The sequence below is a fragment of the Drosophila tropicalis genome, unplaced genomic scaffold, assembly GCF_018151085.1.
Source record: "Drosophila tropicalis isolate 14030-0801.00 unplaced genomic scaffold, ASM1815108v1 contig_878, whole genome shotgun sequence".
Lineage (NCBI taxonomy): Eukaryota > Metazoa > Arthropoda > Insecta > Diptera > Drosophilidae > Drosophila > Drosophila tropicalis.
In genome coordinates this window covers 4559388-4575392 of record NW_027173374.1, presented here as the reverse complement: position 1 = coordinate 4575392, position 16005 = coordinate 4559388, and the positions used below count along the sequence as shown (strand labels likewise).

At 39.2% G+C, this 16005-nt stretch overlaps 2 protein-coding genes and 1 long non-coding RNA gene across 3 annotated transcripts in view; all 3 read left to right on the top strand.

The window, feature by feature from the left end:
- The first annotated feature begins 937 nt into the window (after positions 1-937).
- On the top strand, positions 938-1487 carry LOC137585886 (uncharacterized). The gene is made up of 3 exons (XR_011033644.1): positions 938-1147; positions 1216-1296; positions 1352-1487. It is a non-coding gene; the product is annotated as an uncharacterized lncRNA (long non-coding RNA).
- Positions 1488-5653: 4166 nt separating this feature from the next.
- LOC137585944 (uncharacterized) lies at positions 5654-10521 on the top strand. The gene is made up of 7 exons (XM_068301982.1): positions 5654-7341; positions 7448-7471; positions 8189-8241; positions 8342-8465; positions 8764-8870; positions 9752-9972; positions 10344-10521. The coding sequence occupies exons 1-7, from the start codon at positions 6675-6677 to the stop codon at positions 10519-10521; spliced, it is 1374 nt and encodes a 457-aa protein (XP_068158083.1). The 5' UTR covers positions 5654-6674.
- Positions 10522-10845: 324 nt separating this feature from the next.
- Dhc98D (Dynein heavy chain at 89D) overlaps positions 10846-16005 on the top strand; it is a 28238-nt gene continuing 23078 nt past the window's right edge. The window contains exons 1-11 of the mRNA XM_068299723.1: positions 10846-11015; positions 11073-11701; positions 11760-11950; positions 12012-12606; positions 12669-12975; positions 13030-13419; positions 13482-14367; positions 14430-14591; positions 14647-14838; positions 14898-15189; positions 15304-15462. Coding sequence (XP_068155824.1) covers positions 10880-11015; positions 11073-11701; positions 11760-11950; positions 12012-12606; positions 12669-12975; positions 13030-13419; positions 13482-14367; positions 14430-14591; positions 14647-14838; positions 14898-15189; positions 15304-15462 — 3939 coding nt within the window. The 5' untranslated portion in view covers positions 10846-10879. The remainder of the gene's footprint in view (positions 11016-11072; positions 11702-11759; positions 11951-12011; positions 12607-12668; positions 12976-13029; positions 13420-13481; positions 14368-14429; positions 14592-14646; positions 14839-14897; positions 15190-15303; positions 15463-16005) is intronic.

Genomic DNA, 16005 nt, shown 5'->3' with positions numbered 1-16005 from the left:
TGGCCACAGCAATGAGACCACCCACACCCGCAGACCACCCAAAATTAACCCTCTGTCTGTTCGTTAAGTCTCATGGTGATTATCATTAAAATAGAAATATAATAAGATATATGTAAATATAAATATTGTTATTTCATTAATTTTTCATTCGTTGTCCTAAAGATCAACGTTCTTTACAAGAAAAGATATAGAATATATTTTGGAAATGTGTCTGATCAGAATATCGGGTAGGGGAAATTCATTATTTAACGAGCAACTCAAGCACAAGAAAAGTCGAACAATTAACACTCCACCAAGTTGGCAGCCCTTAAGGCTTAAATTTATAAAAATGTTTAACGCGTTCCTTCTGAGTTGCACTTCAACTATTAATTTAATAACAAGACCAACAGGATAAACATAAGTAGGTACATACTGACATCCATTTTAACTTAGAATTTTAAAATTAACTTACCGCATTATGCATCTTTTCTTAGTTTTTCTCTTATATTTTTCACACACATGCTCAGCTTACTCAGTTGCACGTAAAAAGCGCACACACACACACACATTTGCACCTCTTTATTACAGCAATAAGCAAAACGATCTTGATAACAAATATTAAAGCAGTAATCAAGTATATAACATTGTACATTTTCAATTTATTTGTACTATTATGCAATTTTAACATTGCAAATCCAAATCTACATAATTACACGATCAGATGCGACTAGCGACAAAAACAAAATACTCCGACGGTGTTGCCAGACTATTAATAGTAGATATACCCGCGCTAAAACCCGCCATTTAAGCATAGCTAGTTCACCAGCATCTGGTCACACTATTATTTTTTTCTTTTTCGCTAGTTGCTTCTACTTGCCAATTGTTTTTTAATTGAGTGAATAATTTGCATATAAAGTGCATACAAATTAAATTTAAATAAAAGAAAGTTTTGCAATAGTAGTTCCAATGATTCTCTTCGCAAGAAAAACGTTTGGACGGTTTTTAGAATATTGCAAAAACTTTCTAATTGGAAATAGAGAAGAAGAAAGGAAAAAATGGGCAGATGCCACCGACTCGTCTAATATTTGTTGGTGTTGGGTTGAGAGGTCTTGCCCTATGGACGAAAACACAAAATGCAATATATGTACATATGTACATATGTGATGTGGTAAGATAAGTTTGATAAGTCTAACCAAACTTACTTTTTATATGTAAAATGTAACGATCTTCCTTTAGGAAACCATAAAAATCATGGCTTGAGAGTTTTTACTATGTCAAAAGAATCCCTAGAAGCAATGTATGGATATATGTACATATGTATGTATGTAGCACAATAAGGTATACATATGTGATAACTTTGCCTTACTTTCAGAGATTACGCCCATTCAATGAAGAAACGTGGAGATCGCTACTTAGCACCTCACAGAAATACAAGCTTGACGTCTTGTAAGTACATCCCAATAAAGCGTTAGAGTGAAATCGAAATTTTTGACTAGGGTGTATGAGTTTCTGAAAATTTGTTTACACAGAACGATCTAAGTTACGAGTGTCAAGAGGCCCAACTGCCCTTTGCTGCCTTTGTACCCTATAACTCGACTTTAGCCTTACATTTTTATACAAATTCTATTTCCTGGAGCATTTTCTAATTTAAAAGAATTCTTCAACTTAAATTCTACAATTAATAACTATTCATTCATATGAATGCGATATACATATGTATAATCAGTCGTCCAAACTAGACAAAACAAAATATACACTATTCTTATAAATTTATTAGTACTATAGGAGCAATATCAAATGCTATTTCGTATACTCAACTATTTTTTTGAATTTAGCTAAAAGAGCAATGAATATTTAAATTTGAGTGCTTTCAGTTTATGTTTAGTTTAAGTGTATTTGTACGATAGAATTTCCTTTGCATTGTTAGATTTAAAAAAAGAAAAAAATTTAAACCAAATATTTGCTGTTGAATGTAGAGGAGAAAAAACCAATTGATTCTAACATTTTTTCTTTATTTTTCTGAACTTTCCATCAAATATATACAGAATTTCTTTCTTTGGATTTGGCTTTGGGTCTCAAAAATTTATCAATGCAATTGATTTCATCTGAAATCACTTCTCTTTCGCTTCCTCTCGCACTATCTGCTATGTCTGCATTTATAATGCCATCCTCCTCCATCTCTGCGATATTATTTATGAGTCAATGACGTCGCCTGCGAATTCCGTTGACGTGACAACTCATCCAAGACTCAAGAGTTCCGAGCTCGAAGCGACTTCCTTTCAAGCACTTGGCATAAAACGAAAGGCGTCAAATGAAAACACGTGACGCCATAGCAATTGGTGAGCAACAAAGCTTCAGCTTTGAGTTATGGCAAACGCAATGGAATACACAAACAACTTAACTCCATGGCCCAAACTCGCTTGCCCAAATCTGGCCAAAAGCCGAACTACCACCAGACCACGTTTGCATTTCAATTTTGCAAGCAAGCTCAGCTCACTCTCTTTTATATCCAGCATCACTCTCACTTGCCTGTGCGCGTTTTCTTTTCTCTTCTGTGTTGTTTTTTCCACGATAAAATCATAAATCAGCGCTGAATCAGGTAAATAAAAATAATGCTCAAACTCTGTATGCAAATTGAACCGAGACTCTCTGTCTCTATCTCACCTACTTCCTTGCTGAGATTTGGTTTAGTGCAAAAATATGATAAAACTTGAGTCAGTCAAAAAGTTTTTGACTTTTGCTCGATGGAAATTTCAGAGGACGAAGTAAGGGAAACTGGTTCTAGTTGCTGACTAGCTGCCGTTATAGGTTAATTTTGCGGTAGACACAAGTTTTGATTAAGCTGCTGATGGAAAATGCTAGTGGAGGAAATCATATGGCTTTGCAGCAGGGACCATCTCTGTTAATTGGTCAGTCCTCTAAAAGGGCATTTAGCTTTATATGTAGTAAAGTGGTGGTCAAATAGGCTTTTTGGTTACACTGCACAACAAGTTAATTTATTTGTTTATAGTGTTAAACGGGTTTGATAAAATGTATAAGCCAGTAATATTTCGAGTTCCAAGACACCTTCATTTATTAAAAATTCCGAGTGATTTTCAAGTTATTGCCGATAAAACTGTAAAGGAAAGTTTTTTTTTTTGTTAGTAAATTATAATATCCAGTTTTGATTTAAGTTAAGAATTCATAGATTACCAAAAAGAAAGGTAAAAGGCAGGAGCAAGCGACTTATTAAAATAAGTATGTTTACCCATTAACTTTTTGGCTTTGTTAAAATCTTTGACATTTTTAAAAGATTCATTTTGTTTATCTTCGCGCTTGGCTGAGCTCCCATCCTATATGGGCTTTAGGGATTTCACTAGAAATTGCATGAACAAGTATACCTAAGCTCTTACAGCTTTTTTTTCAAAACATTTTTAATTGCAATATGAGAATGATTGAGAAAGAGAAGGTTATGAAGGTTGATATTTGCATAAGCAAAATGAAAAGATTGAAATTCTGTTATATGGTGTAATCAGACACACAGTAAAGTTCTTTTGCAAACACATGCACAGGCAGACAAACACATATGAACACTCATTGAGCCTTGGAGCTCCAGAGCTTTATTACTTCAAAAATGCGGCATTTGGCAAATGTTTAGATCAAAGCGAAACAAGAGAAAGAGATAGACAAAAAGAGCCCCCTCTATTGGAGTTGGTTTGGTCAGAGAAGGAGTTTAGTACTCAATTGCTTGGGTTATGCTGATGCTGAATCTCTTGAAGCGTCCACTCATTAAATGGCCGCAAAGCCTGCAATCTCTGTCAGTTCTGGTTGCAGTTCTTTCCCTTTCCACCCGTATGGAATGCAGCATTGCCTCAATGCGTTTGTAATCTAACTGGCCTTTGTCGAGAATAAAATTGCATTCGGACTGAATTGAACTGCTGTGGTTATGCCTCCTGGTTGCTGGAACAACCATACAGCAGCAGCAGCAATTGGGTGTTGCAGAAAATGAAGTTTAAGTTGACTACGTTTATTAATTAACATGGTTGAAAGGCCGTCTTACTGCTTTTACTCACTCACAATCGAACACTTGCAAAAATTTTCTGATAATACTAATGTGCCTTTGTTGGGAAGCGTCAGACCATTTTGCAAATGCAATGAATGAGAAATTTTTCGGTTGAGTAAAGTAGTAGTTGAGTGGCTTTGATGCAGTACCAGCTTATTGCATATTTCCCTTTAATTATGAAATGTTATCGACACAAATCAATGCTTTCTGCAATGGAAGTTAAAGTCAATTTCAGTATCTCTGTATCTTATACGGTTGGCAATATTCAGAGGTTATTAAGCACAAATGCAAACAAAGCACAAAGTTGTCTTACGAAGTCAGAGATGTGGCATGTTTATCAAACTCATGTGACGCAGATGAATACGCATAGGGAAGCAAAAGGATAGATGGGACTGAAGCGGAAACAACGCTACGTAAACAGAGACACTTACAAACACAAAGACATACACACATACATATGTATGCACTGAACGAAGTCAATAAATTCTCATTTCGCGAAATGCGTGGAGCATTTCACCTGCAAAGCAAACGAACAAACCTTCCTTATGTCTTTGCTAGAGAGCAAAGTCAAGCGACGCAATAATAAATACAAATAAAAACATGACGCATAAAGATTACACAACCGCCACAAACAAATGAACGAATACCCCTCTACTGTGTTACCTCCCCGGCCTTGTTATTTGCCACTCCAATCTATATTAAGTATACGCACCGTTTGAACCATGCATTTTAATGATGTTGCCGTCGCCTTGGGTGCCAATTCGATGTGTATCTGTTGCCTGTTTACTTCAACATTCTATTTGCTGGTTGCTGAAGCTGCTAGCTGGTTGACTTAGACGTCACGAAAAGGTCCATTTATTTCAATTAGTATTGAATTCAACCCGCAGATGAAACTCAAACCCATCATTGCCTTCGGCTAATATCAACAATAAGTATCTGACTGTCAACTTATTAAAATACATATTAGTTTACACATAATAACTTCTTTTCACCACCTTTTCCATTTATAGCAAGCTGCTTAATATTTTTTTAAAATTATGGAGTGGCTTCAATTTAAATAATCCGTTACCTTGAGGCAAAAAAATTTCGGCACAATTATCTATGCAATTACCTATTAAATATTGGTTCATCTAAGTTCTTTTTTTAAACTAGATTTTTCTACTCTTAGCAGCTAGGAGTATGATTAAAATAAAATATGAGATCTTTAATGACCATAATATCATTCAGAGATCAATGCTACATAGTATTTAAAAGTTTGATGATTTTAAAAACTATTTTGCAACTTTTTTTTAGTATAAGTGAAGCAAGAGTCACTAGTTAAATGCAATTTCTTTAGCTCATATAAAACTGATTTTAGTCTTTTACGTATGACTGAAGATGCTAAAAGGTTCAACTTTGATTGACTGGTCTAACGTGGCCTGACCTGATCTGTGAAATCAAAGTAAACCACTTATTTGAAGGGTTTTTGCAGTTTCTAATGGCAAAGTTTATTATTCATTTTGCTCTCTGCCTCGCTCTGTATTTCTCTCTCTCTATCGGTTTTAGTTTTCTTCTCTGGTCTACTCATCGTTGCTGTGTGTATTGACGTTGCTGTGTAAATATTTCTATTTATGCTTTATTTATTTATTTTTTTTTTTTGTTTCGTTATTGAGCCACCGACCACGTTTCCAGGCTACTTACCCGCTAGCTACTTGACCTGACGGGTTGGCAAAGGCAACAGAAGCAGCAGCAAGGCGGCAGTGGTGGCAACGTCCCTGGCACGTTGCTAATGTGCATGGCCATTAAGTCGAAGCCGGAGTGCTGCGTGTTTTGTTTACGCAACGGCATGCGCCCAGAAGCAGGCAACACTTTTATTCCATGGCCATTGCATTGTTGCATGTGGCAAACTGCTGTTGCTGCTGCAACTGACAGGTGGAAGGAATAGAGTAAGGCAAAGCGGCAAAAATCATATTAACTCGAGTTGTTGGTTGCTAACCAACCCAACAACAACAACAGCTGCAACAACAAGGACCAAGGCAACACCAACAGCAATAACAACAGGCAAGAACAGAACGGAACTTTAGTCGCCGAGTTTAAACTGAAAATCAAAGTGACGCTATGAAAGTAAATAATATATATATATAAAATAGAAAAAAAAAAACAAACAAAAATGTTGATGTGAGAGAAAGAAATAACTGAAAACGGAAATGAAATATTTTCCATAAACCCAACCTAACAAATTGAACAAGTAACTTCTCCCAAACGTGTGCAACATTTCAAAAGCGTGTGTATTCGGCCACAGCCGCAACTGTGTTGTCCTGGGATACACAAAAGGATTTGCCAGACGCCCAGAAGTAAACACACACACGCACACACACACACACATACCCCCAAACACACAGGCACACATAAAGGGGCAAGGCAAACGCGAAAACGAACTGAGCAACGGCAACTGAAATTGATTGAAAGTACAACAAAAAGCAAGGAGCAGGTGAAAGAGGAGCAATCAGTTGCTTCTCCTACTGCTTCTACTTCTGCTTCTTGCCACCGCAGCCTCGTTTGATGTGCAGCCGCGCGAAGATTCTGCCGTTGCCATTTGAAGAGGGAAACCAAACAAGCAAAGAGAGAGAGTGGAAAGCAAAGTCAAATAAGGAAAGCAGCGGAGCACCTACAAATGTCGCAGGTTCGCGTTGTGCCTGTGGATCTATCCTCAAGTACATCACTTACCGATCCGAAAGACAGTATAAACAGCAACTATGATAATCGCAGTCAATCAGCTCAGTATTCGGTGGGATCCATTAGCAACGATGAGCCGCGTATCATTTGGCTTAAGACGATTATTGCCAATTGTTTAGGCGTCTTTGAGCCCGAACATGTGAACACTTTAATAGCCAAAAATGAGCAAGCTGTCAATACATTTTTTCGCAAGCGCTATGAGCGCCAGGCCGATCTGGATTGTGTGGTCATGTTTGTATGGCGTACATTCTACGACAAGTTGGTTGAGGAGGAGATTACAGTGCTGGAGGAAGTGCCACGACCACCGCCACCGGTTGTCGACAAGAAAGCCAAAGGCAAGAAGGGCAAGGGTGATGGCAAAGCTGGCGGTAAAGCTTCGGCAAAAGCCGCTGGCGGTCCCAAAGGTCGCAAGAAGGGTGGCCAGGAGTCGGCCCTTGAAACGGATTCGGGACGTCCATCGGGCACTGAACTGGAGGTAACAGATCCGGACGCAACTTATACGGGTGGCGAGACCACCGATGCCGATCTGGAAGGTGAACTGGAAGGCGAAGAAGAAACCACTGTGGCGGGTAGCGGCAAAAGCTCGGCCCGTTCCAAGCGTTCACGTAAGTAGAGTTCCTGGACACACACATCCCATCTTACATCGCATCACACATCCTTGCTCTCAACTCCTCACAACTCTCATTGTCTTTCATCCATGTCGAACTTTAGCAGCCAGCTCTGATACGGAAAATGGTAAATATGATGCTTCAGCTTTCTTCCTTGTTTTTTTCTCATTTATTTTCATTTTGTCTGTTCTTTGTGTGCTACTTTCTTTTGTTTCTGTCCAACCATTTTAATTTCAAAAGTTTTTCACTGCATTTCAAGTAATTTCTTATATTTTAAGTTTTCTTTTTCACTTTTCTTTTTGGTCATCGCATAAATTTTTAGCTCCGTCCAAGTTAATATCAAACGCAAATCTTTCTCCACGTTCTTTGATTCACATTCACGCGGCCGCACCACATCACATCATAAATATTTAAGGGGCTCATTTTCCTCTTTCTTCTTTAGCGACTGAAAACTCATATCTTTTGTAACTTTTAATTTGAATTCGGCCACCCTTTTCTCCCTCTCCCTCTTGTTGGTCGGTAGTCCCATTTTCAGATGCAGTTCATTTGATTTTGCGCCCAGCGTGGCGCAAAGATAATAGTTAACTTTTTTGGGCTCATTCATTGCATTTGAAATGGGATCCGCAAAAACGCGAAATTCTCTGTCGAAAGTTAGCCATGCAAAGGAGACTTTGTTCACTCACGTCAATCTAAATCGCAGTCACACAGAGTTGCAATTCATTCCACTTGGATTTGACACTCCCATTTGCCTTGCATTGGCTGCTAATGCACTTTACAATCCTTTTTCATTCTCTTCCTTCCATTCCACACCCACATGCATCACATCAAACTCAATTCACGACAGGTCGCAAAACGAAGAAAAAGAACATTTATGTACCCGTCTATGTGGAGGTTAAGGTAAGTGCGAAATTCTATGCACTATGCTAAGTATCAACCTTTTTTTTTTTGTCACCAATCGCATTTTCATTGTAAAACATGGGCATTTTTTTTTAAATAGAAACTGGTGCCAGCTTACGTCAAGACTCCATTACTTCATTGTCACTTTGGTGAAATGCAGCCAGCAAATTTGGATCCTAAAATTCGTTATGTTTACATAGTGCGAAAAAATCGTCGCGAGATACGTAAGTAAGAGTAAATATATCCTATAAGCTTTTTAAGTGAATGGTTTGATTTGGTTTTGGAATTTCTAGTATTCTTTTTCAACTTTACAGACATACTAGGACGCTTAGTCTATAATTGTATTATTTATATTTATTCGTTGCAACTATTCTTTTTATTGAAATTACCATTATCTTTATGAAACAGCTTCTCAGTGTCAAATATAATATAAAAAAATATTTTTTATTCATTTATTTATTAGTTTGTGATACACATTGTATATTATTTTTTTTTTTATTTCTTTGCGATGCTACATTACAGCCTGGTTCAATGAGATAGCGCAGTGTTTTGCTGAAATGCCTTTACTCTTTGTATTGGGAACCATACGCGGTTCATTGATCGATTCCCTGCGTGAAGACCTCAATGTGGTAAGTATGCTACACCTAATCCAAAATCACTCAAATTTTCGCCCTTTTTCACTCATTTCACACACCATAAAACGTTATTCAATCAATCAATGACCTTAAGACCATTGTTTCAAAAGCCTTTGTCGTTGTCGTCAGCATCGGCGTTAGCGTCTTTTGGTCCATCGTTTGTCCATCGTTGTTGTCGACCGCAAAACAAAATGTTGTGACGAATTGTAATTAATTCCCAAAAACAAGGCAGTCATCTATCAAAATGCCCGCACTTTGCCGCAAGATTTTTACGCTTCACTGCATGGCAGAAGTGATTTTCGAGTCGTATGGATGGTAGAGGCTTTTGGTGATGGTTGGCCTAAGGGATGAGTGCTGTATAGATGAGTGAATGGAAGTGGTGGTAGGGAGTTGTGTCACGCCTACAAAGCCTTAAGCGGGCAAATTGCTTCATCATAGCCTCAAAATGTGCTGCGGTTTCCATTAGGCTGGTCCCCGACCTTGTATAACAAGTCGACCCCACCCAATCAAAGACTTGGCAGCTTTGCAAATTTTGCGGTCTGTTGTGCAAAGCGCGCCACGCACATAGAAAGAGAAAAAGAGAGAGAGTGAGTAAGAGAAATGCGAAAGCAGCTCCTGCTGCCATAAAATTTGGTTTTTGCATGAAAATAAATTGGAAAATTTTGTTGGAAAATCAGAGTTTTTCGTCAAATCAACGCGGCAAATCAATTAGAGAGTCTAAGCGAACCGCAAGCCCAGCTCAGGCCCAGGCACTGGCATTGGCATTGGCTCTTACTCAGCACACACTTCACTCCATATGAATGAAATTTGCCCAGTTTTCACTCTTTGTTTCTATATTTTTTTAAGCTTTCTTTTTTTATTTTTTTGTGTTGCAGGTTTACAGAAGCGCCTATCAATTTCAATTTCGCGAACCGGCCACCACGGATACCCAACAAATGGACAGTTATGATGGCCAAGCTGGAGGCGATGGTGGAGTTGATAGTGCTGCTGGGGATGCTGGCGAGGATGTTTCCAGCGAGGCCAAGGAATCGGGACCGGGTCTATTGGAGCTATCCAAACCATCGGAATTTCGTTTGAAAGCGCTTAAACAACAAAAGTATTTAACTTTCAACAAAGGCAATGCGGCATTCGCTTCGCTGGTTGGGCTAGGGGTTGATTGCAGGAAGCTGTCAGGCGGGAGAAGAGAAGGAGAAGTAGGTAGTTGGTGGCACTGCTCCCGCGCTTTATTGGTTTCATGCTACTGGAGCCGCGGCCGCGACTGTGCCTCCAACTGTGAGCGCTTGATTTTTCTTCCATTCTTTTTTCGGTGTTTTTTTCTGTTTGCCTTTGTTTTGCGTTTATCGCTGGTTGCCATCGAAGCGGTTACAGTTCCTTTTTTCTTGTTGGTATTGTTGCTGTTTTTGTTTTTTGACGGCGATGGGTCCTGCATAACCCTTTTCGCACATAAATTACAGCACATCCGATAAGAAAATTTTTATTTTTAATCGGATTTCATGCTGCCATCAACGGCGGCGCCACCATCGCCGTCGTCGTTGGCGGTGGTAGTGTCGGAGCTAGCCCTGTTGTCTTCTGGCCATTTTCCATTTGTTTGGCAGCCCAACATTTATGGCACATCCTGGCCACCGCCGCGTCTCATTCATCCTAGCCTGCAGTGGACCCTTCATTGCCTTCTCGCGATTGCCACTTGACCGTTGGCAATTTTTTTTGTATTTCGTTCTTTATTCTTTGTCGTCACTTTTTTTTTTTATTTTCGGTTAGGCATGCAGATTAAAAAATACCAGTGTAGATGGAGTCAGAGTTGAATTCGAAGTAGTCCAGAGAAAAAGGATATGGTGGTGCTAAGGGGGGTCCCGGGTACATCCTTTGTTAGCGTTCTTTGTTGTTGGCACTCGTATTTGTAGCTCATTTCGCTTATCAGCTTTCATTAAGCGCGCCTTTAATTTTGTTTGCTGATTTTTGTATATGTCTGTTTATCCCTTTTGTGCGCAGGAAGCAAAAAAGAGATGGAGGCCATGACTAAAAAACAGGATAAAGCCAAGAGCGTTGTAACCGATGCAGAGCACGAGGACGGTGATGATGATGAAGGCGATCACGAGAAGAAGCCAGTGGTTGGGGCAGCCTCCTCGTCCGAGGATGAAGGTAAAGTTGAATTTTAAAATCAATTAAATATTTAAGTATCTTCTATGCCAATTGCAGAGGAACAGAAACCAGAGAGGCTTACTGTAGGAGAGCGATGGGAAAAGTTGCTTTCTGAGACCAAGGCCAAGGTCGCGGCAGAGCATGCAGCCGAAGAAGCCACACCTCCACGAGTTAATCCAATACAGAAACTCATATTCAAAGAGATTGACGAATTCGATAAGGAAATTGGCTGGACAATTAATCACATTGTCTGGGCATTCAGTTTGCCCTCATCGTATGTAATGCCCGGCCAAGAAGCTACCGAATTTGAAGATGCTATCGTACGAGTACCCGTCGATCCCAAGAAACTTGACTTAATTCCCACATACACCACAACCCAATTAGAAGATGTTGTTAGCGGTTGGATGAAATATCTGACTAAAACCATGAAAACTCTGAAGGACAACAAACTGGATGAATTTACCCCCATGGCTGAGTATCGATATTGGCATAAAATGGAACTTGAACTCTATGGTACATTGGAGCAGCTGAAAACTGATTTTGTTGTCGCAGTGCTGCAACGTCTAGCCGACGATGAGTCCAAAATTCTGCCCGAATGGGAAATTGTTTTGGAAAAGACACAAGCACGCTTCAAGTTGGCCAAAGAGAACTCGGATTATCTAGGCACCATCACAGACTACTTGGAGGTGAGATTTTAGTAGAATTGAAAAAGAATTGCTTATCAACCAATCGTTAATATTATAGAAAATTCGAAGCTATGAGAGTTTCAAAATGACTGTTCTCCAAATACCCAATATAATGGTTGGACTACGACACATTTGGACCATGTCTAGTTATTTTTGTCGCGATCCTAAAATGCAGGTGTTACTCTGTCAGATCTCAAATGTTTTTGTCCAGAAGGTGAAAAACATAATTAATTTTGATAATATTTTTCGGTAAGTTAGCACATAAATATCAGTTTAACTAAACCAATTCACTTGGCGCACTCTATCTTAGTTATTCGGCTACCTATACCCATGAAACAGCCACCAATTGCGCCAATTTACTGCGCTGCTGGAAGCAGGCATACAAACTGAGTCGCCAGCACATTGAGGAATCCGGTGCTGGTTCCCGTTGGGAATTCGATCGAGTGGCTCTGTTTAATGAAGTCAATCACATACATCGTGTGGCCGTAGATATTGCCTATATAGGACGCGTATTTATACAATATGAGAATCTGTTTGGTCATCGTCTCAAGGCTTTGATTGCCGATCCCTCAATTGTGGATAATTTAATGCGTAAAGTCTATCGAATGTTGGATGAGCTTATACGCAGTGTGGATTATGATATGTTTCTGCCCAGTAACTGGGAGAATTGGGAATATTCGCTAGAACAATTTAATCGGCGTTTAGAAGTCCTTGAGATTGAAGCCAAAATGGTGATTGATCAGAGTATAAATTCATTGCTTTCATCAGAGAAGGGCCTCCAATTAATTACAAATGCCAGCACTCTGGACACGCGTCAAAGTCTGCAAGAGTTTGTGGCCACGAAACATGAAAATCTTTTACGTTATTTTGTAACCGAAATCAATGCTGTAGAGAATGTATTTTTGGTAAGCTTTAATTGGTAACAAACTAAACTCTTCAGTCACTTGACTTTCTTGTTATCTTATAGAACAATCGCAAAACTCCACCAATGTCCAAACATCAGCCTGCTAAAATTAGTGCCATTTGTTGGTCTCGTTTACTTGGACGCAAACTCAAGAAATCGGTGCTAGCTTTCAAATCTATCGAAGACGATCCGGCATTGGCAAATAGTTTTCTTAAACGCACATCGTTTAAGCAGTATTTCGAATTGATGACAGTAATGTTTCAGTTTGAGAAAGTGCTATTTGAAAAGTATATACAATCGGCCACCTATACCATAAATCACACGAATCGGTCAAATATACTGGGCATACGCATCTGCCGAGAAGCCACAAGTAGACTCACTTTCTTTTGTTTTATGCTCGTGTATTAACTTATGTTTTCTTTAGTGAATGCAATCGCTGAAGCCTCGCAAACATTAAAAGCCAAACCACGAGACAATTTGATGACAGTTAGCTCCCGTCATGGTGTTAACCAAATGCTAAGTCTTGCCAATGTTCAATCAGAGGGCACAATGAGTTTGGCTGAGTCTTATAATTTGTCGGAGGATGCTGATACAGAAGAGGACACAGTAGACGTTGGAGATACGGGCCCAGTTGGTTTTATGTGTCGTGTAAATAGATTCACTGTCCTGACTGCTATGATTATGTGGATGGTGAGCAAGACACGGCATGGCAATGTACAACTACAGAAGTGCATGGCTTTTCTAACAGTAATGAAGGATAAAAAGCCAAGGGATGTTAAACCGCAAGATAAGGAGCATGCCAAGATTTGCGAATGTAAGTAAACGACCATTTCTGATAGTGTCCATGTTAAGAAGTAACTCTTCCATCTATTTCAGTGCTTGTTCGTGCTGAAACTCAACGTCTCCTGCCCACTTGGCGTGAGCTTGTGGGCGATAGAGTTCTTATTGAATACGACATGCAATTTGTGGTTAATCTCAATCGCGAAATTTTCGATGTTATGTTTGAGGGACAATTATTTGAGCATCTTGGCTTTGAATTGCCAGCTGTTTTGCGAACGGCTATCATGAAGAAAAATCTACTTTTTAATGACTATGAAAAACTAACGGACGTAATAGAGCGCTATAACAGAATTATTGGCAATTTATCGCTTTCGGAGGTGATCTTTTTGCGCGATCATATTTACGACACTGAATTGTATATTCAAATGGGTGTCGGTCGTTACAGTTGGATATCATTTAATATTGCCAAATTTTGTGAGCAAATCAATTCTCAGTTGCGCAAACTGACTTCGATTGTTGCTCAAATTAATTTCATACGCGTCGATTTAAGAAACCGCATCGAAATGATCAAAGCTTACAATTTATTCAATCTCGACGAAGAGGTTCAAGAATCTGGTACGCAAAGTATAAATTTCAGACGATCCCGTACCCAGTCCGTTACACGAGGAACATCATCGATACGAAATTTTGTTTCAAGCTTTGGTGAAAATATTACTATTTATCAAGCTGAGGAGGAGCCCGATGAAGAGAAGAAGGAACAACAAGCCTGCGGCACTGAAATCTATCAATGTCAGGGCTATTTTGAGCGATTGGAAGCTTCGCGTAATCGTAAAGCAGCTCAAATGAAGAAACTATATGATTCATTGGGTCCTGTTCTAATTAAATTAGAGAGTTTGGTCCTTGGCACATTTACTGGTCGATCTGAAAAAATGCGCACTTACTATGAATTTTGGGAGGGGGAGACTTTTAAGTGTATTGTTGAGTAAGAGTGACAAAACTTATTTCTATGAATTATCATTTAAGCTAGATTTTTTATCTTTATAGCATGACATTTCAGAATCTTAAATGTTATATCAATCGGTTGCTTTCGGATAGCCCTATGTTTGAGGTTAATGCAGTCCTTTTGATGTCAGAAATTGTTTTGGAGCCCTCTGTGCAGGAATTACAGAACATAATTGTAACTGCTGCGAAAGATTATTTGTCGCGGTGAGTTGTTAGCTTGTTTCTTTTGTACCGTAAATATCTTAATTCTCTAATATAGCCTGCAGATATTTACCCGTTGGATGGCAGGAACTTGTGTTAATTGTCCACCCATTGAGACTGGTACACAATGGAAATTCAATTATACCTTCTACGAGGATATTATGCAAAATTCTGCAATTGTCGAACTAATTATTAGCATACACGATTTAGCTTCCAAAATAGCGAACGAAGCAAGAGGATTTGTTGTCCAGTGGGTTGATTACTAAGCTATGTTAAATTCCTCTCAATGTATTCTATGTTTTTTTGCAGATTTCGCAAGTATTTCAATCTGTGGGCCTACGAAAAGAATCTAATATGCCAAAAATTTGTTGAACGCCAAGTGACGCTTATCGAAATCGATGAGAAATTTACATTTTACTCGGCCATTGTGGAAGATATGGCCAACATGCGCAAGTATCAGGATGTGAAGTGTGTGCGCATAAATTTGCAGCCATTGCTGGACAGCATCACCCAACATGCACAGGAATGGTGCACCATATTGGGCGAAGAGTTGTTGCGGCATGTCAACGAGAACATGAGGGCAATGCGAAACGAAATCAAAGTGAGTACCATCACTGCAACCACCAAATGCAACCGTCCAGTCACAGCCAGTCACTCATTGCCAAGTCAATCTGCAATTGCAAAAAAAAAAAACGTTCATTCTCTTCATACACAGACTCTCAGCATGAATCTCAATAAGCCTACACGCGAACTGGAGGACTTTAAGCTTGTCATGCAAACAGTTGCCACCATTCAGTCAACAACTCTTACCAATGAGCAGAAGATACATGAAATGCAAGAGACATTTACGGTGCTAAGCGAACATGAGATTATGGTGAGTACTGAAATGAAGTGTGTGTGTGTGTGTAATAGAAGTAATGGTAACTCGCCATTGCTTTCACTCTATAACCATTTTCCGGTTTTGCCAGAAAACAATCTCTTAATACCTATTTTCAGCTTTAATGCGAGTTGCTAAACTCCATGCTTATTTGTGTATTCAAATGAGCAGTTTTTCCAAAAAATCCTCTCAAATACCGCTGTGGTCAGGTTCAGAGCCCACGCTGTTTCTGTTTACATATGCATATTTGGTAGCCCGTTGGCATCAGTGGTCAGTGCCATTTGAAAATGGCTTTTCCGCATTTGGTTACATAAATGCAGCAGCAGCAGGATAGCGAGCAGAAAATGCTCTACCTCAAAAGCGTAGCGGATCGATTCGATGGCCAATGCTGCGTATGGGTTATACATTTACCAGCCATTTTGGATTTGTTCGTTGGTTCATTCATTTATTGATGCCAATCGACGGTACAATGCCGTTTAGTTTTCCTTTTTTCTTGGCCAGACAAAATGGAATTAACTTGCATTTTATATAAATTAATGA